The sequence below is a fragment of the Psittacula echo genome (genome assembly GCF_963264785.1).
Source record: "Psittacula echo genome assembly, chromosome: 16".
Classification (NCBI taxonomy): Eukaryota; Metazoa; Chordata; class Aves; order Psittaciformes; family Psittacidae; genus Psittacula; species Psittacula echo.
Genome location: NC_137752.1, coordinates 4,821,124 through 4,844,580, shown reverse-complemented (window position 1 = coordinate 4,844,580; position 23,457 = coordinate 4,821,124). Strand labels below are relative to the sequence as shown.

The window sequence follows — 23,457 nt, the reverse complement described above, 5'->3', positions numbered from 1 at the left end:
TGACCCACTCATAGCAGTTCACTATTCCGTATTTTCACCTATTTTTTGAATGTAAAGTTACGAATACAGCACCACTGTCTACAATACATATTTTTTTAATCCTCTGGAATTATCCAGCCCTCATGTACACTCTTCTTCCCACCAAGATTTAAGCCCCCCAATATTTCCTTATTTCCTGTTTTGTTCCTCTTCTAGCGCTAGTGGATCATGAGATGCAGGGAGGTTTAAGATAAAATAAGGAGGTTTAAGATCAAAACAGCTGCAACTCCTGTGGAGTTTAAATGTCAGACCCACATGGAAGTCTGAAAAACCTTTTCTTAGCTCCTTGTGCTTTTGCCCTTTCAGCCTTCCCTCTCTTATTTCCCAGCTCCATTCTCTGAATCTAACCCTGCTGGTAGATTCAGTGCCTATAAAGCTTATTCACCCCAGGACCAGATTCAAGGAATCTCCAGGGAACTTCGAAAATGACTGTACACTTTAACAGTAACGGCCCTCCAGGAGCCATCCCCCATCAAATTATACACACTTGGGTATCCTGCCTAATAATAAGGAGAGAGAAAAGGCTTGCTGACACAGCCAACGTTTGCAAACAAAGAGTCAGGACAGATTTAGCATCGTTTGACAGGGTTGGATTGAAGATCGGAGGGGTCTCTGGTCCTTAACCTAGAAAGTCATGCTGCAACCCTGTGAAGATTTTGACAGGCCGGCAGCTACCACAGACAGGTATCTTGTGAGCTCCAGATGTTGTCATATTGTCATTGAAGACAGAGTCTGAGAACTTGGTCCAGCTTTTAAAGAGAAACAGCCCTGCCCTTCAGAGGGATGACTGATTTTACAGTGTTAGAGGCAGCAGAACTGAAAGGGCTGCCCAGCCATCCATATTTTTCCTTCTCAGCACAGTCCTTCCACATTGTGTTACTGGTGACTGCCACGAGAAACACATTTCAAGAACACTCAGATGTGCTCTGACACATTTACTGATGACTTTTTTAATGGCATGAAAACATTTGTTCTGAAGATCCTGCAGTATGGATCCTACACTAGTAACTGAGTAAAATAAAATAGTGCTAAAGAAACTATTAATTCCCTTCATTTTGCTATTGCTAAATCACTACTCCTGGGTATTCTAAATGGCTACAAGTGCAGGTTCAGAGAATGAAGAAAAAAAATCAAACCAAGCACAGCACCAGAGAGACAAAACTTACTAAGCTGAACCATGGCATTTTCTATCATCTGTTTGAAAACTTGACCTAGGTCCTAGCTTTAATTTCTTCAACTACCAGCTCAATAGTACAGAATCTATTGATTAGAAATACCATCACCTTGCATTTTTATCACATTTTTCATGCGAGAGCCAGAGAGCACCATGCAACCAATTCAGCAATAGCTCCTGTGAAGTCAGCAAGTATTACCCCAGCCTAAGGGAAGCAAAAAACTGATCCAAAGACAGGTTAAGGTGCCCAAGGTAACACAGTGACAGAGTGTGGAGCAAAATGCATAAAATCACTGTAAAAAATGCAGAGAGCTGTTCACCTGGCTAAGAGGCAACCCCTTCTCCTGCAGTCTTTTCAAAGCCTCACAGTTTATTATCATTTTGCACAAATTATGGCCATATGACTTAACCCTTGCCAGTTATTCTAAACCAAAACATCCAGGATCTTATGCTCAAATGAGTTTACAACCACACACATGGGGAAATTGAAATGACGCACTTAATCATAGAACCTCACATTTATTCCATTGCAAAAATTACTTCCGAGCACACTGATAAACAGGTTACTGAGATATACACTGTTCTACTTCTTGCTGTATCACCTTACTTGACACTAAATAAAATATTTTTGAGGATCAAGGAAAAAAGGAAGAATATTTATTCCACTAATCTCTGGGGTAAAGAATCAACTGCAGCAAAAATCTGTTTTAATGCTAGGCAGAGAGGGAGAGCAACCAACCTCCCTACAAGCTGTCCTTTGATCTCTAGCAGGTTAATATCATAGGTCAAACGTCTTCCCTTCTGACTGCATCTGAAATCTTGGAAGGAGGATGCACAAATACAACCAATACGCCATTCTTTTGACCCCTGCTTTTATGCCCTTTCAGGTCCCTAACCGCCATTTGTTACACAAACTACAGAAGCAGATGAAAGGAAGCTAGCGCACTAGCTGGAGACTCAAACTCCTTGAACTCTAGCTTGAAGGTAAGGAAACTGGAATTTAAACCTGGATCAATCTGAACTTACAGCATTTTTGAGAAGAGGCGTTCAAAGAGAACCCTTCTCTTCCTTTCCTGGAAAATAGTGAGATACAGTATTTCCAAACCACTTTAACCTTCTTAAGAGTTTTATACACTGCTCCCATTCTCTCATTGGTGTTTTCTTACTTTCTGGAATGGCATTCATTCCAGTAACTCACTCCTTTTGCTTACACCATCATGGGCACAGAAGCAGGCAAAATATCATAATGGAAAAAATATCACAACTCATTTTGAAAGGGAGTTCTGCTGATTTATTAAACCCAAGCCCTCAGGAGAGGGGGGACAACCAAAATCAATGAAAACAACAAAACAAAATGAACCTGAAACAGCCCTTCCTCCCCCAAAAGATTCAAGCTCAAAACCAAGAGTGCTTGAAGATTCCTTGAGAAATTTCAACACAAGAGTAGTGTAATCTCCAGTTTCCTATTCCAAACCATAGACTGGAATTGTGATGGGAAATAAATCCAAATTAAATAGCAGCAGAAGTGATCTCCTTTTCTATTCACAGTTTTTCACTATTACAGGTTATTGTTTGTTATGGTGGCAATGGAATAACTCCTGAATTCTTTTACATAAGGGCCTGGATATTTAAAATAAACTCTGCATACCTCTCATATGCATTATGTAGAGAGAAATTATGTGCCTTACCTTCTGAAAAACTTGATAGTTGGATTTAGACCATATGTCAAGCTACAGCAGGAAAGAAAAAAAAAGAAGAGTTATATATTACCACATGTAAAGAAGGAGCTTTATGGAGAAAAAGAAGCTAAGCAGCTATTGAAATTACAAGAGCAGGTAAAAGATTTATGAAGACATATTTCTTAGTTCACTATTTTGGCCCACTGCCTTTACCTGTTGCAATCCAAGAAAGGGAATTAATGATACAAGATTTCCTTTGTATAGCAATGAAGAATGAATATGGTTCATCCCAGTTTCAATTAAAACGATCTATACAAGACCTGTAGAATTAATGCGCTCTCTTTAAAAACAGCAAAATCTTCATTTGTATGGGGCTGTGGCTGATCTACGCAAATATTCATCAGCTTCAGTCTGTTTCTAAAACGAGGGCATTTTTACTAAGTTTATGCTTGTCTTGTGTCTGAATAAGTGATTCAGTTACAAACGACACAAAGAACGTTTAGCTGAATTAAGCCAAAGCTCTGGTCTACTGGGGCTAAATAAAACATCCCTTAGGAAACATCATTTACATTTGCAGACAAAAATCACAATAAAACAGATTTAAGGTTGTAGACAATTGCACACATCCATGACTTAAATGTGTTCAACTATATACAAACTAAAAGGACAAAACTGAAGTTTTATTAGCCCTGGAAAGCAGAAGGTAAGGCTGTCCTTGATAAACAACTAAATGGATCACATGTTAAACAACTTCAACTGACATGCTAACCCTCTTCTACCCCAGCTCTGTGGAATATCTTGTACTCTGTCAAGGAAAAGCAGCAGGAAAAACCAAGAGGAACTTCTGTCAATCCCAGACTTGCAAATCACTTTTTTCCCCCCCTACAAATCCCACTGTACTCAACAACTCCATACTGTCACAGGTAAGGTGTCTGATACAGCATTAACCAGAGGAATCTGCCTAGACAAACGAAGATAAATTTATGAGTGAATTTATGAATTTGTGAAGCAGGAATAGCTCCTGTAGTGCTTCACAACATGGTTGGGCACATGTTTTCCCACAATGCAGGTTTGTCTCCTTTACTATAAGGTACAACTCATTATTTTAATTCTGTCTTATATGCCCATAAGTCCCAGCTGAAATTACAAGTCTTTTAAAAAGGCTTAAAAAGAGTCTGAAATAGAGGAAATCATATGAAGTGAAGAAAACACATTAGAGAGGGGTGAAGGAAGAGAGGGGGAAAGATTCTGAATCCAAGTAATTAATTTACATTGCTAAAAATGTTCAGAATGCTGGAAGTTCCCATTCTTTTAAGGGTAGTGCTGTTTAGTGGCCCACTTCTAAATATTGGTTCAGAAGTGACTTGTGAATTACCAGTTCTCAGCCTAAACAGGAGGTGATGTTGAAGACTAAAAATGATTTCAGGATAGATGTTTCCTGGCTTAGTAACACTGACCTTGCCTGAAGACAAAAAGCAGCTGATGTCTCAGTGCCTTTTCCAAGTTAGATGAAGACAAGTACCCCAAGGCATGCACCTGCAGACCTTTTTACATTTACTGGTTCTTAGGGTACAATCATGAACCTGCGCGAACACCACTCACACACTTGAGTCCACAAGCAGTGGTTCAGCCTGGCTTTGGACCTGAGCTTAAGTTACACTGTAATAACAGAGCTGTGCCTGTTGGGATGGAAGCATTGCATTTCCATATTAGAAAAGTCTACATTTGCAAATAAAAATAATTAATGCATGTTTTTTAAAATCTGTTTCATGTAATTTAAAGTTTTCTTTGACTGCAGACAGATTTGCTATAATTGGAATGTATATATGGTTTTGCTAATCTCTAGTGATCAAACCAAGTATGTGATCCTCTCTAGTTAGACTCAGAAAAAGCCCGCTTCAGATGCTGCACTAAGATGAGTCCAGCAGGTTCTGAATGTTCATTATTTAGGAAAGATTGAAAAGCTGAAAAAATAATGAATGTCTGTCTCACAGACATGATGTTATCCAAGTTAAAAAAGAAGAGAAAGCAACCAACCCCCCCAGCCACATGCATACATCCTAAATGACTGCCTACCTTTCACCCTGAAACCGAGGATTAAGGCAGAGGCAGATTAAAGAATGCATCGTTATAGGTCTATTATTCTTCAACTTTTCACTTTCAATCAAGACACACATTTGTAACTAAAAAACTGCTGAAAGCACAATTTCAGGGCATCCTCTGCATGTGAATTAAACTGGGGCTTTTTTTCCCAGTGCCCCACTCTCCCAACTCACCCCCAGCATAAGTAACAAGAGGCCATTTTCTGAAGGTCGTCTGAACGATTTCAAAGGCGATAACAAATCAGAATGTTCCCTGCATCTAATATCAAACAGGTCCAGTGCCAACACTTATTAGAGAAATCGGATTCAACCCCCCCTTCACCCAAACACACACACATCCAGCTTTGAAGTGGAAAGAATGCAGGGATCAGAAATTACCCAAGAGACAGCTCTGCCTGTCTTTGAAGCTTTCCTTTGATACTACTATTTCTTTTCCTCTCTTACGCTAGGAGGCTAAAAGCTGCCTTTTCTTATTGATATGGGGTAATTAATGAAGCCACAGCATTAACATAACCCAAGTTCCTTAACATGGTAATTCAATAGAGACACTGATGTTTCTTCAGTTAAGTTTCATGGATGCAGAAGTAGGAATCTGGCTAGGCACCGATGTCAAGTACCCACTCTAAATACCCATTCTATAGAAGCCCTGCAAGGTGGTTCTTGGTCTCTTCATCTGAAGAAAAGCAGGGTATTATTATGCCAAAAAATCCTGATATGTTTTTATTGGCAGACCAGAGCTACTAACAGCTCAGCTGACAATAAGCTTGCCTTGCAAAAGTGAGCTGCATGGCTTCATTTATTCAGGAATTGGAACAACACTAGTAATTAATTACTATCCATTGTTAAATTCCAGTGCAAAATGAGCATGTCAAAGATTGAGATGAAGGGTGGCACGGTGCCACCACTAGAACCATGAGGCTAATTAAAATGCATCAGTGTGTGGTGGACATAATGGGTTAGTACAGTAAACAAGAGACTGCAGAACGATCAGCGTAGAGAACCTACAATGTGTCACAGGCTGCCAGATCTCACCTATTGTTTTTGCAAAGTGTCACCAAAAATGTCTAAGTTATGCAGCTGGCAACCTGGCAAAGACATATTCGGCAGGCTTTATGAATAATTCAAGAGAGAAGTACACGGTGCACTTAAGAAATGCAACAATTCTTCGTCTGGATAAGTAAAGCTTGAAAATAAACCCCAGAAAGTAGTGTCTTATTTTATTCACTGAAAGCTTAAGACTTCTATTTTTTTCACCCTAATTTTGAATGTATCTAAATCTGTAAGAGGGAGTACCCAATTTAACTAGACTTCAGTAAAGCAGAAACCATGTGAAGCTTTCACGGAAGTACCTGTCAACCTACATAGCACAATGTACAAGCACGCAGCAAGCTACAGCAACCTGGATAGTGCAACGTCAGCTTTCCTGTGTAACTGCTAGTTACACAGCTCCACAACTACAAGAAACCCCCGTATCTGGTTCTTTTTCTAGACTTGCCTGACTAACAGACCAGAAACTTATCAACACCTCTGCTGTTGGCATTCATCTCTTCCCTTTTTCTTCCCAAAATCTGCTAGAAGAGTTGTACTTTCAGAGATAAATGATGACTCCTCTGATCTGCAAGCAAATTGTTGGCCTCTTCTGTGCACAGTCCATTTTTCACTTACTATCAGAGTGATCATTCAGTTTCCTGATGACAGCCACCTCTTCTTTCACTGAACACTGCTGAATACATTTTGTTGCCCCTAACCCCGCTCTACTTAAAGAACACCTCCCCATTGAATTTTACTTTTGTGACTTAAGGTACCTTCTGCCTGGTGCAGTTTGAAGGATGACTCAACAGACCTGCATTCAGCTATTTAAGTGAAAAGAAGCACAATGCCTTACTCAGTGTCCCTTCTTCAGCATGGCTTACAGAAAAGACAGGACCTTCAAGATTGCTATATTGTATGATATCAACCCGACTTAATCTTCCCGCTGTTTACAAATATTAAATGTTTCCTAGGAATACATAAGCTAACCCCCAAATCATTGCCGATTTACTGTGTGAACTGCTCACTGGAAAAATGATCATCTCCTACTGTGATCCTGAGGGTTCTCTGTATTTTTGTTATTTAATAAAGATGACACTGGCGATCTCTTTTTTTCATACCCTTCTGTGTCTCTTCTGAATGCAAGTGCATTCTTCCCCTCTATCAGGCTAGAAACTGTGAAAAGCTCACTGGAGCACTTTCCCAGCAGCATCTGTTGTGACAAGGAAAGAACTGGAATGGACTATGTTTGCAATTGACTGTAATCGCTCATTCCCGGCAGGCACAATAAGGAAAGCGGATCATTGCAAGAGCACAATCTTATTCTTAATTCCTCAATTACCAGTAGAGTTAATTAGTGAAAAAAGAAGGAGCTCACTGTTTGTCAATATGTGCTCCTGTTGGCAAAACTAGCAAGCTACGCAATTATTCAATCTCCCAAGCCAAATTTACTCATGATTTAAGTGGCTGCCACTCCAATTTTACTTAAGTCGAAGGAAATGTTCCTATTTATACCTGAAACGCAGACCTTCAGGTTTGCAAAAGCCCTGGGATGGCCCAAAGGAATAGTAAACTGCCACGTAAAGGTCACAGGTTCATACATCCTCGTGGGAGCAGTCACACAGCCAAGACTTTGGACACACAAAGCTAAATTGGTAGAAAACAGACTCCCAAACAGACTGGCTTAAAGCAATAAAATAAGCCAGGTGTTAGCAGTGATGCTCTGGAGAAGGTGAACTGCTCCCCACTGGCAGCAGACAAAGGTTAGTGCCCTGTGCCCAAAGCTGGCCTTGGCAATTCCTATCTCCCCCTCGCAGCAAGTGATGACAGAGAAAAGGTACATGGTTCTCAGGAGAGTTAACCTTGAGCTAAATAAGCCCAATGCCAGATGCTGAGTTTCAGAAAGGAATTCTTTTACTTAGCTTTTCAGCATATAGAGCATTATTGTATTTCAAGGGAGCTTCAAAGGAAGCTGGATTCATCATAGAAAATGAGCACACCCAGATGAAGTGTGACACAGGAATCCATCAAGCACTCTCAGTGCTCTTTTGGCAGACTATCATTTCACTTTTGAGCAGAACTTGGGGTGAAGAGGGGCTGGTGCTATAAGTCTGCATTTATATGCTAATATACAGGGAGTATAGTGCAGCTGCTTCTGCGGCAAAGTGGTATTTAAACCTGCACATCTGAATAATGCAAATTAAAATGAGGCAATTTTTGTTTTACTACTTCTTAGGCCAATCCCCCGCCCTCTGAGTGAGAATGTCTCACCTGGGAGATGCAGCTGTACTATCTCCTTCAGCAGATCAGCTCCTGGCCTTTTCTAGAGAAAAGAGGTTCAAACTCAGAGCTGCTGAACTCTGGGTCAGTACACAACTTGCCTCTGTGTGCTAAAATACAGTTATCACTTTTGAAAGGAAAAAAAGTCTCACCTCATTATAACATGGCCTATGGGTGCCAAATACTCATCTTGATATAATGAACTTTTCATTTTAATAGGCTTCATAATCGGAAGAGAAAGCTCCAGAGAAAAAATGTGAAACATGGACGTATTTTGTACTAGTAAAGGAGACTCCTGGCGGATGTCTCTGTAAGAGAGACCATTCCACCCTGAAAACAGAAACAGGCTAAGCTGAAGGCCGTCAGGTCCCATTAACATAACTTGATGCACTAAATAGAGCCATATGGAGTTTGTGCAGTCAGAAGAAATTTGAGGGTTCAAGAAGGGTGAATTGTTCATAAATCACTCACGAAAACAGCTAACACTTGCTCTAATAGCTGCTGTTCAGAAAGTGCTAATACCAACAAGCAAATTACTGAAGACTACCTACCCCTGATGCTCACAGCTGTGTCCATCAAGTTGAACATAAAACTAGCCCAAGGTTTCCCAGAGGCTCTCAGAACAGAGAAATCTGAACCTTGGGCTATTGATGTGCTGGTACACTGAAAAAATGTTTTCTCAGCAGACACTATTAACGAGGCAACTGGGGTCCAAGGTGGTAAATTAGAAATTCAAGCAAAGGCTTCAGAGCTTAGAAAGAAATCAGACATTTGGATATGAAAAATCCAAGCAAAGCACGATAAATTTAAACCAGAGCATTCTGCAAAGCATACACAGAGTCTTTCGACATTTTTATCTTTCTAGCGAGTTTGTGATGGGATTCCTGCTCTCCGTCATTTAAATACCAGGTCAAAATAGAACTGAACGTTGCTGAATATACAATAACCCACCTTGCCATCTTCAGTATAGACATTTTCATTGTACCCTTTTACTATGGTCCGGTCAATGAAGAGGCTCCGCATCACCACTATCACTTTTAGCACTTTTCCTAAGGTAACCTGTCAAGAACAGAAGGACAAAACCAAGTTGAAGGACAGCTGATGGTGTCTGAAGACCATCAAGTTAACAGTTTAAGTCGATGCAATTTCAGTTTTCAGTATTTTATAGGCAGACCAAAATAAAAGACTTAAACCCAGTGCATGTTATGAGGAAGAGACAGTATAAAGTGCAGTACAAACATTCATTTGCAACTAAAACTGTATCAATTCACAGTATTCCCTTGTGTAGACATGACACTGCCAAGTAACACTCTCAATTTTATTAACACCACAACTCAATAACTTGTCAAAAACAATGAGCAAATGTGATTATTTTCGATGCATTTCGATGCACTCTCCAATGTAAGCCCTCTTAGAGAAAAAGAATTTGAAAGAAGAATTGGACTCTTCTAGTGCCAGCTTTTAAAAGCATGCCATGAGTTTAATGGAAAACATTTTAGGTCCAACAAAAATGTAAAATTATTTAAAAGGAAACTACTGCTAAAAAGTAAAAATGTTACATTTTCAAAGGTTTCATTTTCTTCTGTGCAAGCAGTAAAGTGTAAAGAATAAAACCAGCGTCATGGAAAATACATAGGGTCAGTCAGAGTATAACAACAGAAATAAGCTTAAATTTCATTACTGACAAAAACGCAATAACGAAGGCATTTTAACCTAAAAATCGATTTACATTTCAAAGATGAACTTGCACTTCAATATTGTTGTGATGTCTAACAATAATTCTGTCTTTGTGTTTGGTTACACAGAGATTATTACAAAGCTTTTCCTCACCCATAAAAGCACGAAACAGATAAAAAAGGAAACAATTGGTTCATTTTAGTAATTCCCAACCAGCAGCAGCCCGTTTTCTATGTCTGTGTTCCAACATTTCATTCAGTATAGATGAACACCCGCTACAACAATTGTGTTTTCATTGCTAGCCTCAGCAGACAAATCCAAGCCCCCCCCCCAAAATCAATCAATACGCATCTTTATTGATTTGTTACATGTTTTTCCTTTTTAACTTCTGCTAAGGACTCCTATCTTACCACCTAATTTCAACACGAGTAGCCTCAACCTGATGCCGACTAACAGACTAAAGGGCAAATCAACTCTGAATAATGAGATGCTTTTCTCTCCTTGAGGGAAAAACTGGCACCAATACTTCATCTCCAAGCTGACGCAAGGACCGTGCTGGAGGAGGGAAGGAGGGGAAATGGTGGTAGGAATGGGATGACAATACAGAACTTAGCAGAACAGTTACCAGAGCTACTGTAAAAATATGATGTTTCATGGCCTGTGCCATGCACATACCTTGAATAGCTTTTTCTGATTCCTGCCTTCTTAAAATAGGTTGGGATTTTCTGAACAGGCATGCAACACCACAGCAGATGCTGTGAATTTGGGTTTAAATGTCGTATCTTGCTAGGATACTCTGTAGTACCCAGTTAGTCTGCACATAAAGGAAACTGGCAGAGTTAATTTCAGCACCAACCACTGCATCAAGTAAGTTAAAAATAGACCCAGAGGTGCCTGATCTATGATGCTGGTCATCCATTGGAATCAGAAAGGCAGTTCTGTCATAACTGCTAAGATGCTGCTCTACCAACACCCAGACTCAGCTTTATGTATAATATTTTCCATCGCCATTGCTTTCACACACTTCCCTGGATACTCACTTCTTTCCTCTTCCCTTACATTCTGCATTCAAGTTACCTCACATTGCTGCCAGGTAGGAAAAAAAACCACTGGATGAAGTTGATCTGAAGCCTGTGTGGGATGTTCCTGATTTTTCAACGTGAACAGTGCAATATAACAAGCTGAAAAATCCCATGTTTGGCACTCCAGCTTGCTTGCATATACTTACTGTTGGCCTCAAATCTCCCCACAAGATTCACCTGCACAAATGTTTCAAAATGCTTCTGCATTAGCTCATTGCTTTTTCCCAGGTCATCTGTTTTCACACCCTTTCAATGATTCACTCCGTGCTTTCAGAATCCATCACAGCTACCCAGTTCCCAGCTAACATCCATCATGCAATACCAAAGGCCAAATTCTGCAGACTGGTCCAGAACAGTAGCCTAAATCAGCCACTTGCTTGAATGTCAAAACCAGCACGGTTATGCTGTCTCCACATGCATAAGGAGCTGTATAAACCCATCCTCAGATGGGTGCCTAAGGCTATGAGCTGCCCGAGTAAGGCACTGTCATTGCAATCTCAACATGCCCAAGCATTAGTGCAAGGGGTCCTCTCCAGGAGTAGGCACTGCGGTAATATGAATAAACCACTGAATACATTGCAACTTTGCTGGGTTACTGCTAGGTTGTCTGAATTAGCACTTACAGTGTTCTGTCACCAAAATAGAAAGCTTTCCTATCTTGTGCTGTTGTTTTGACATGGGATTCCTGCAGATTTTACACTGGCTGGAAGAGAGATGAGGACTTAGATGATTTTTGTAGGACTGTATCATTAGTTAAGTCTGACAGAAGCAGTAATTTTGTAAAACTAAGCATAGCTCAGAGAAATTACAGTTCATCATTTTAACAGCATTGAAAGAATGAGGCTAGTAGCACAAAGAATGAACAGCCTGTCACTAGACTAGAGGATGCTGTGTGATTTGGAAGCCAAAAGTATGCTCCATAGCTATTTTAAGGTTAAAGCACATTCTGTATTGTACACCATAAATGGGATACACTTTATTCTCTCCTCTAATAATCAGGTTTTCAGGACTTAACGTTTTTGTTCACCTCAAATCATGTTTTCCAGCAAACCATTTTCTTTCAATGACTGCTTAACTTAGGTAACCAGAGTCCATGGGCAGAAAAGGTCTATGTATGGAATATAATTTCCACCTATGATCATGCAACTGTATCCCTACAGATCACCTGAAAGAAGGTAATAAAAAACTAATGGCTCTAGTATAAAAGTAATTTGGTGGTTCTTCTCTGAGCTCCAGTAGTGCAGGTCTCTCTTTCTGCCAGTCAGGACTTACCCAGATGATCCCTATTGACAGGGCACTGAAATGTCCCTGCATTTCCACAGGTACCAACTGAAAGAAACTTTCTTCATTAGGCAGAAAAGATACCTTTCAGTTGTGACAAAAAAGCAACAATTTCCTTTCTAAGCCAACTTTTCCTATTAAATCTCAACTTATTCTGTCGATATCCTGTTAAGACAGCACTTGGCTTTATAATATTTTGCCTGAAGGATATATGCCAACTCGTCCTTGATGTAGAAAATTTTAATTCAAATCAATACATGTACAAGGTCACTTTAAAATTCAATTAATATGAATGAAAAAATATGCCCCACAGTTCTGTGAGCTGAAAATGGAACAGCTGCCAGTTAAATACTTCTGTAGCTTCTGTTTTGGTCTGTGTAATAACAATGTTCTTCTATCTTCCTCTTAACCAAAGTATACTAAATTCAGCCAGTTAAGTTATTCATAAATCCCCTGCTTCTTAAAATGGCAAGCTCCAGAAGAAGGTAGGCCAGGCAGCTGACTGAAAGCTGCAATATTATGCAGCTTTTCTGGAAAAGATATATAAAATAAAAATCTTCTTGAAACATCCCAGTTTTAAAAATATTTTGTCTATCACCAAGCTAATTCTCAAGGAGCAGATGACAGCCAGAGCATGCCAAGGAAGGCGGAGGGGGAAACAGAATAATCACTGCGAATGGCTTTGATAATTTCTCCTAAGACTGCTAAAAAAGTTCCCACGTAACAACACTTATGATTGGAAAAGAAGAAAGTCCCTCTCCAAATAAGTCAGAATCAGGGTGAAAATGAGTTTACAAAGTGAAAAGGATTAAAATTCATTTACCATAGCAGAATTCTGCCTGGAGGAAAGAGTTGAAATCCCCTCCTTTAGTTCTGCCTCCTCGCTGTAACTAATACCAAGTGAAAAGCCCTTTTATAGACAATTTTAAACATGCATTAACAAAAGCTCTCCCTCAAAATGTATTTAAAGTTTGCTATTAGGGAAATGTGTGCTGAAAACACCAAGCCCCAACTTTGCAAAGAACTCCCAAAGCTGCAGATTTCCTCTCAGCATTCCAGGGAATTTGCTGCTGATTTGAGCTGCAGATGCTCTGCAATGCAGAGCTAAAAGACAGACATTATTTTCAGTTAACATGGGGACCTCCCTGCTTGGATTAAAAGGAGCAAAAGTTTGTGTGTGTTCTTTATCCACCTTAGAAAACAAAGCACATCAAACTAGAGATGTAATCAGGCTGTACATCAGTGAAAGGCCAGATGCCTGCTCCTTGCCATATAGCCAGCCACAAGCTTGTGCATCTATTTTATTACTCACTACAATGTCTGGAAATCATATTTATTTATACTGAAAAATAAGGCTTCTTTATTAAAGTAAAAAAAAAAAAAAAGAGAAAAACAGCCCCAGACTTTCAACTCTTATTTTTTTTGCTGTGTCTCATCTGCTGCTGGTATGAATTCTGTGCTTTCCCTCACATGCTCATTATTCTTTAATGATGCCTATTTGTAAATAGCAAGATAAGATGCAATTAAGCCATTAGAGTCTAAATAAACACACATACTAATTGGATTCTTTACAAGGATTTTTTTTTCATGCCAAGGCTGGAATTTACCTTTCATTAGTCTAACCTAATTGCAATAGTGCATGATAAAAACTCAACATAAATGAAGGGCTTTAAATGATTTTGCCATATTAAGGATGAGCTGGTGATCCTCTCCCTCAGTAACATGCTGTATTCCCATAGTAAGGTGAATAAACTGGCACAGGATATTGCTGAGAGGTTAAAAGAACAGATTTTGCCAGTGGCCAGTCACACTTTTGCAAGGGTCACACTAGTCCAGCATCGTTACAGATGATCAAATGGATTCTGTATCTTTTTTCCATTCTTAATTGTAGCAGACCAGGAATTTTACAGGGATGATACTTATGTCTGATTTTACAGAATATAAATCTATGGGAAGACTCTTTCTCATCTTTCCCATTCTGGTATTAGACAAGCAGAGAATAATTCACAGTTTACATGGCATCCCCTGCTTGCATAGTTTGCTGATTCAACACATTCTTCTGTGTATGTAACCTCAAATGCTGGCTCTCAAAGAGACTAACTGCGAAGCCTTCACAGGCCCAGCGGTCCCATTACGAGCTCAGAAGTGATTCCTCCTTATCCAGCACACACAAGAGATCCTGAAACACCAAAACCTAGCAAGTGTCTCCAAGAGAGTAAATCCCTAAATGAACATTCATCCTATGTGCCTAAAATTAGGTGCCTAAGCCGTCAAAGGTGGTCATCAGATCTATGTTCCCATCATGAAGCCCCCTACCTGTACCCAGCATCTACTGTGCACCAGATTCCCAATGAACCACCAGGCTGGTGAGGAGGAATGCTACACTGCTAAGCGTTTGGGAAAAAGAGGTGATTTTGAAAATAACAAATTAAATTGTTTCCAATCGAGTACAACATCAATAGCAGTTTCAAATCACAGATTCCTCCCTCTCCTCCCAGTTCTTCAACATCAGGGGCTTCTGAACACGAATCAGTTTGGTGGCCATTCTGAATGGATAAATAATACATTTCAGAAGCCACTTTTACAACAAAAAATAATAACAATTTTATGCAAAACACTGATAAACAAAAACAAGGCACTCAGTTTTAGTGAACAGATGTCTAGCCTATTTGCAGTTAATACAGCCCACTTCCATACAATCAGACTGCTTAAAATGCTTGGAACAAGATTTGAAAGTTCAAATGCAAATGTGCCTGATTTTATGGGGAATGAATAAAATTGTATAAAAACATATTTCAAACTTTCATACTAGAGACCCATTTATACATTTTATAAATTTATAAAATTAATCTACCATCAAAAAGTTATAGATAACACGAAAAGAACTTCTTTCTGCCATGAGCTTTGGTTTGGCAGAAACAATTCAATTTCTCAAATTGGCAGCTAGTTATATATGTCATTATGCTTTAGAAACAGCTCAAATTACAGATTATTATTCATTCATCTCTAAAAACATTTACCCAGTTTTTGTAACTTGCTGCAGTAGTGCTCTTCTATAGTTTCACAAACACTGGGGATACAGACAACTTTAAAAGACAAGGTAGGTCCCAGAGGAAGACAAGAAACTAAGTTTCTATACCAGGACTAAGTAGGTGCATGACGCTGAGGAAGTCATATTTATCAACTGGAAAAGTGAAGCTAATTGCTACTGTTTTCTAAATAATTTGTGATATTAATGAATTAATTGTACACAGCTATTGTTTCACATATACAGAACTACTCTAAATTTTGGTAAGAGAAACAAGGTGTGTGAAGCAATCATATAACAATCCCAGCATCAAATTATGTTATTAGAAAAATATGTAAGTAATTATTTTTAAAAAAGTGAAAATTTAGGCATTTTTCATTAATTAAAAATCAGATTATGTTTTCTTAACATACAAGATGAGGTTTATCTATTTACAATTCCTGGCATTTGACCAACAGAAGCTCACAGAAACCTTAAGGAGTCTGCAGTTCCCTCTGCTGCTGGAAATTAATTTTGCATAACACGGTTATTAAAGCAGATATAATTCTATGTTTAGTCTTTTTTTATGCATAGTACGATTAAAAGACTAACTGAAAAATCACTAGTGAAGATTGGGATTAAACAGCACCTTGAAATGCCATGATAAACTGCTTTTAAAATCAGCTGAGGATTTCACACAGCTCGGAAAGGTTTCAATTATTTATGTGTTTGGTCTGTGTAGCATAAATCTAGACTTAATGAGGTACAATTGCTATGTATAAATCTAAAGTATGAAAAAACTCCTTATTGTCTGGAGAAAGCAGGAACCTCAGAGGCAGGAACCTCAGAGGACTGGGAGGTGTGAGCCTTTCAAGACACAGCACTCACACTCTCAGGAATAGTTTATTTTCCTTTTTGTTTACGTGAAAGCTGCACCCTGGTTAGGGAGAACGCAGCTTAACACAAAGGTTACTTGCCAGGAGTGTTTGACATAGCTGCTAATTATTCCTCTTGAAACACCGGATGAATGTTAGACTGTGAAAGACTCACCTCTACAGCTAAGGACATACATTGATTTCCATGTGCACATGAAGTTGTAGACTCCAGGGATGAAACATTCTTTATTAGGTCTTTTTCCTAAAGATGATATCTTTGGCAAAGTCTCCAGCTATTCTGAAGTTTCAAAGAACCTCACCGGCACTCCTTTCCACTCCTTCCCCATCTCCTTCCATTTGCACATTCTTAAAATATGTATAAGTGCTTACCATTGCCTTTGAAGACGAAGGCTCTTTTTCTCTGGTAAATGGAATAATTGTGTTTAAAGATGTTTTAATGTAACAACAAGACCTCTGCGTCAAAGACCTTTGTAAGTGACAGCAGGTATGGCATGAACAGTCCGAGGATGAAAATGGTTGAGATTATACAGTGAGTTAATTAACTCTGAGCAAACAGCACAGTTGGAAATATTTTTAACTGAAATAAGCATTATCTGAATTCTTTGGTATTGTGATAAACCAGGCTGCTGCAAGGGAGCAACTCCAGATCTAACTTGGGATAAGTTCAGAGTGAGAAATCACAAGTACTTAAGAAACCTCCCTTCTTCTGGAGGAGGTGCTCTTCACACTGCCCATCCTGCAGCACCTTTCACTGAATGATTTGTGGCTGAAAACAGCAAAAGCTTTTGTAGCAGTCAGGGCCAGATGGAAAGTGCCATATTGGCAACATCAACTGAGACAGATGGGAAAGAGGGAAAACCTGCCTGAAAGAAAAAATGATAAACCCATCACACAATCACATACAAAAATACTTTAAAAACAATCTTTTTGATCTCTGATCCAAGGAAAATATGCATACCACTGGTTCAATATGGGCCTGCTAGCTTGTAGCAACATAATGTCCTTGATTTAGAGAACAACTGCAACATGGAATTCACTAAATTACTACTGCTTGTAAAAAGGGCTTCTTTTACAGTTACCTCCCTTCCACCCTACCTTATTACTTATCAGTCAACATGTAAGATAACTGACCTTATTTCCTAATGGTGCCTGAATCTCGAAAAACATCACCTATTTTTTTGCCCTCAACAAGTGGAAGGTACTTAATATATGCAAAGAGGAGCTGTTCTAAGAGAATGGAAAGGGTTTCAAGGTAAGGAAGTAAACCCAGACATTCTTCTATGGCAAAATAATTAAATACAAAGTCAGCTTAAAAGGAAACACATAAGCTTCCAAGACTTATAGCTTCTTAAGACTGCACTGATGAATTCAATTCTTTTCTGGAATATATTGTTCCACTTGGAAAATACACCAATTGCAGATTAAATTTTTAATGCCAGCTCTTTATTTTAACCTCTGACTGGGTTAATCTCTTGCAAATTTGGGGCTATTCAAAGAAAGTTAATAATGGGATGTCAGACAGTTGATTAACTAAAACTAACTATAATCACAGCTATACTTATAATAGAGAAATTAACAGAACCTTTGAAAAATACAGGCAAAGTTGTAACCATGACAGTATTTTAAAGTCAATAAACTCTAAAGTCAATATAAAATCTAAGGAGCGATTCTACAGATGACTTACATTGAGTCAACAATTTTGTTCCAACAAAATACCTGATTTTCAGATTCATTTTACTGTTTGCTTGGAAGCAAGAAATATACTCACATGTACACTACACTCAAGCCTTTTGTAATAGTTTTTCCTTTCTCTCAAAGGCTAAGATGAAGTACCATGAGAAACCTGAGGTGGAAAAGACTGATCTGGTCTCAGTTCTTCACCTGCATATATAATGTATTTTCTAGTTTTATTAAAGATTTGGCAAAAGCTGCGACTTCTGCCTTTCACCCTGTTAGAGGAAAGCCATCATCCAGCTGCCATGCTGCAGACTCCACTTCCACATTGCTGTTTTTAAAGATTTCTCTTGCTTATAAGCACAACAGCTGCTTGTGAAAATTGATGCAAACAATAGGTTCTTCTGGAATGAACTCTTGCTTGGTCAGGCAGAAATAAGTCGAATGTATTGGACTTGTTTATCTCTAATCCAGCCTTTACCGCTCATTTACTTCAAAGGCAAATTCTTGACTTCATCATATAACAGAGATCCACTGACCCAAGACCAATTTGAACAAATTTAAATCATATTGGTTTCCTCCTTTTCTTCCTCCCACCACCCTTTTCCTTCTTAATTATCACGATTAAGACTCACTCATTGCCAAGACTGCTGAAGAACACAGGGAATAGTTGAGCTTGCGCTCATAATTCTACAAACAGATTTAAAAGTGAAAACTAATAGATCTTTCATTTAAAGGTGAAATTTGTTCTATCACTCATCTGCCTAAGAGCAAGAAAGATCCTACATTGTTGTGGCAAACGAAGAATAGTATGTTTCTGAAAAAATCTGGCTGTAATAATGTGCATTTTAGGAACAGTAATTCAATGTGTCAAGAAATCCATCTTGAGGCATTAATGATCCAACTTACCAGAAGCATTGCAGAGGTTCCATTTGGCCGGGACAGCTGGATAGACATTTCAGGAAACATCCTATCAATCCGATTGATCACATCATCAACGTATCTACCAAACAATCCAAAACACCAGAATTAACACACATGCTGCTTCCTATTACTCCTTTTTAGCAACATCCACAGGACTTTCTGAGTTAGTTTCTCTTTGATACCTGCATATTCCTCAAAAATGCATGCAAGTGTAATTCAAAAGTTATTGATAAGAGGAAGCAAACCAAAGCCCTAAGTTGTTGTGAAAAGTAATTACTCTGCTCTTAAGAACTTATACTCTTCTAATTTTGCCATCTTTCTATACTCTTCCCTCAGGGGGTAAAAGGATACATTATCAGAATTACTCTTCCAGTGTAGGCATTCATAGGATGTCACCTTCTCACTCTTTCTTTGATAAACTAAACAGATAGAGGTTTTATCAAAGTTTCCACACTATTTCTAGTTTGTTTGGAGGATTTTTCCTGAATCTTTGCCATGTATTTCATGCATGGGGACTCTAAAATTGGCGTCTACATTCCAGAAGTTTCTCCGGAGTGATCAAACACAGAGGTAAAATAATACCCTTTCTGCTGGGTATAATCCCTCTGCTTATGCAGGCCAAAGCAAGCCAGTGTAGGGTTGTCTTGGTTCCCTGGTACCTTATTAAGAGCTGATATGCACTAACATTGAAAACTTCTTTCATAGACCTTTCTTCCCAGAACACATAGCCCCATCCTGTGGGCATGTCTGACATCCTTCAGCTATTCTTCTGGACATGTTAAAATGCACAGTACTTGCTTTAGCAGAGTCTGTATCATCTGCTCACTAATCTGTCCCCTGGTACCACTGCTGGGTCTCCTAAAGTACACAGAAGAAGAGAGGAGCACCACAGCCTTGCTACCATACACGTCTACAAACTCTGCAACTTGGTTAGATCCATGAATGTGTTCATTGATAAAACTATTTTCATGCCAGCCCACAGATGTGCTCCAGAAAAAAAAGATTTTGGAAAAAATCAGTTGTCCTGGTTAGATTTAACATTAAAACTGAAAACCTAAATATGTCCTTTTGGCCTACTTAAATAAGGCAAAAAATGCTGAATTCTTGCTCTTCAAAGTTAAGTTCTAATGTTAGTTGCTAAACCTCTCCCCCTCAAAAGCTAATGAGGTGCTATGCTCCAGTTGCTATTTTTGCAAGGGATTAAAAATGAGAAAAAGTAAAATAAAATCAAGAAAGCTACACTTCAATGGCTGGTGAAGTCAGCCCGCTTTGAAACGTAACAAAAGAATGGAATTACTTATGACAACTCCGCATAAAAATCTTAATCCACACTTCTCGTTGTGTTGAAAAGTTTCTCATTTACTCAAACGCTCATTAGCAGCTTCCTGATAAGCAAAGTCAAACATCCACAAGCCAAGAACTTCCTTAGGAGGGTGAATGAGAAGACACCTATGACACTGCTTCAGGGTAAGTTACACATTGACACTATGTACCTAACTAATTTTAAACATTACCAAATTCCATACTTTTGAGGGTTTATACAGGCTCTGAAAATAGCTGTTACTTATGTGTGAATAGAGATGACCAATTGGGAAACAGGCAAGGAGAGATTCTGGGTTGCTTGATGAGCACATGGTTAGGGACAGATCTGACAGTCTTGCACACTAGGATGCATAACTTTTCTAGTTTTCCAAGCTTTGGGCAATAAGAAACTAGAACAAAATACAAAGCTGCATAAAACACGACACTGACACTGTCTATGTGCACTAAGGAAGGAAAATTCAACTAATTTAAAATCATACAAACAGTAGTTGGACTTGTGCATTTAATCTGTTCAGGTCCTTCTGAAAAACCCAGTAGACACATACATTTATCCTTTGAAAATGTGATCCAGCTGGCTGGAGGGAATCAATTCTTCAGCTCTTTCTTAGACACAATTATTTTTTAAGCGTAAAACTTGTCCTGACCTCGTGCCTTAAAACTTGACTCAATCCCAGCTCTCACCTTATACCTGACAGTATAAGGCAGAACAGAGAGTTCACAGGGAGCTAGTGAAGAGCCTTCCCTTTATGTGAAACAGTACAGAACCAACCAGAAATCTTCCCCAATTTGTATTAACCAGCTTGGGAAAGAAGTTAACCAGTTACTGGGATACTTCGGGCTTAGAAGCCTGTTAATTTTGTAGCACTCTTCACAGGTCAGCTGACAAAAAAAAAGAACATTAAATCACACTTACAAAAATATAACATTTTACTTTGGCAAGGTTCAGCAACTCCATCAGGCCCATCCACACATATAATCTACTCCTCTTCTCAGTCAAGAGGATGTCAGAGAAAATCCAAAGACCAGTATGATAAAAGAGCATTGATGTATGTATGATCATTTTGCCCCTTTGCCTTTTTTCAAGAAGACACCAGGGTTTCCTGAGGACTCATCAGAACAGAAGGATTCTTCAAAGATGCATGTATAATTACTGAATTAGCCTGTCTACATGGTGGCCTCAAATATAAAATGACAAACAACCTAATCTAAGGCAAAATTCTTCTATAGATATGCCCTTCAGAGAGGACATCTGGTAAAACATCTTGCAAAGGCATGGATATGATAAATCAGATGCAGCAAAGTAATGCAAAAGTGTAACTGGTGACGACTCAGAGAACATATGATAAAGACAAGATAAAGTGCACTCCTGAGGCTGTCTGGAAAGAAGGTCAGAAAAAAAAGCTGCTGTCTGGAACTTACTTTGTGGAACTGAAATACATTAATGCCAAAATAAGAAGAATCACAATTTACACATCTCTGTCCAGTTTTAGGAGTTATGACATTTTTGAGCTATTTATGTTACAGAACTTCTTACGTAGCCAGGGAGAAGCGTAGCACTTAAGTCTAATTTTACTCTGCCAATGAGCACTTCTAACATACTTACCACATCCCAGTTTTCTCCTCCTTACAGAAGATGCTGGCTGGAACAAGCATTTACAAACCCAGAAGAAATAACGCAAAGCAGGGAAAAGCAAATGGAAATAGATCTGCTCAAGCATTTGGCATATCTTAATCTTAAGGAAGAAAAATTTATGGAATTCTCAGAATTAAATACAAGCTGAAGTTATTTGGTAGTACCTTTCCTTCTGATCCTAGAACAGGCATTGTTCCACCACCGAGGGGCTAAACAGAGAGTCTAGACAAACTCCCTCCCCACAGCTTCTCTACCATACAAAGGATGTTCAAAAAGGTCTGAAAACAGACCACAAATGACTGCAAAAGATCATACCTAGTAACTAACTCCCATATCCAATTATGCACAGTATTTAAACTCTGTTTAGACAGAATTTCATCCTAATTACTCTTCTAGGCCTCCAAAGACAATATATTAACACCTTGTAACTGCAACACCCTAAATTAGTCCCATTCTAGTCAAAAAAGCTTCAGCTAACTTCACATGCTCTCCAAAGCTGCCAACACTCTGAATGGTTACATTCATTTTAATGTAGTAGAACGTTTGTTCTACAGACATGCCTTCTTGATACTGCTGTGTTTTGACTTTTGCAGCGTACTTCATGAACATTAACAAAAAATGAAACTAATTCAAAATATTACACTCCAAATGAAGTCTTTTTTGAACATGCAGAAAAATCAACACGAGACTAAAGTAACAGATATTCCTTGAAGCATCTCTCTGACGTTTTGCCAATGAGCGTACATATAAATCCTTTAGTCTGTATTAGAGGAACAATGCCTGAGACAGACCAAAGACAGTTTTGAAGCCTTTTAAGGGATAATTAGTTATGCAAAATATTAAACAAGAACTGCCTTACTGAAACACCAGGTTGACAAAGTAGAAATAATTCAGGAACCATCTCTGTAGATAAACAGTCTTGTACCATCTCTTTTGATTCACATTAAGTTGTGTTGTTCCCTCCCCCCAAAAAAGATAGTAATATAGGAAAGTAATTCATTATGAATGCCTTTCAATTCCACACTGGACAGATGGCTTAGTACTCTAATGTGACCTCTCTTTTTTATTTATTTATTTTTACTGGATTAGATCCAGCAAGCCAATGTTAGTGTGATGTTTAACAGCTTAGACAAGATTTTAATAGCATTTATCCCACACAGTGTTTAACTTGCATGCTGTTCATTTTTTCCACTCAATACAACAATTTAAAGATCAGAAATACAGGTGTTAATGCTAATTTTCTGAGGAGGTCTTTTGGAAGAAGGAAAACATTGCTAAATGATCCTGGGGAGACAGAGAAAAAGAGAGACAGAAAAAGAAATACACATATAAGGGAGCATAATCTTCCCTATGTACCCAATAGAAAATAACACATATAAGATGAATAGAAACTCCATAACTTTGTTCAGTCTGGATTCATGATATTCTGGACAGCAAGAGGGGAAACTCTCCACATGTTCTCTCACTAGCACAGTATTTACTTGCTCCAGAAATATTTTTGTTTGGCTTTCAGTTACTATTTTCAACACAACTAATAATTTCTTTTCACATGTCTGATATTTCAGTCACATGGGCCCTGCAGACTCCTGCAGCATATGTAGTGTTTGCTGATGACTGATCAGTGCAAAGAGCTTGCCCGCACTCTACCAAGACCTAT

The 23,457-nt window shown here is 38.7% G+C and overlaps 1 protein-coding gene across 2 annotated transcripts in view; it reads right to left on the bottom strand.

Annotated features, from left to right (window-relative positions):
* Window positions 1-23,457, bottom strand: part of MED27 (mediator complex subunit 27) — an 83,449-nt gene that overhangs the window by 7,898 nt on the left and 52,094 nt on the right. Inside the window, exons 4-6 of one of the 2 annotated variants that reach the window (XM_080630753.1) lie at window positions 18,830-18,923; window positions 9,255-9,362; window positions 2,902-2,943 (exon numbers count right to left, since the gene is read on the bottom strand). In XM_080630753.1, coding sequence (XP_080486879.1) covers window positions 2,902-2,943; window positions 9,255-9,362; window positions 18,830-18,923 — 244 coding nt within the window. The remainder of the gene's footprint in view (window positions 1-2,901; window positions 2,944-9,254; window positions 9,363-18,829; window positions 18,924-23,457) is intronic. The other variant, XM_080630754.1, reaches the window with a different exon arrangement.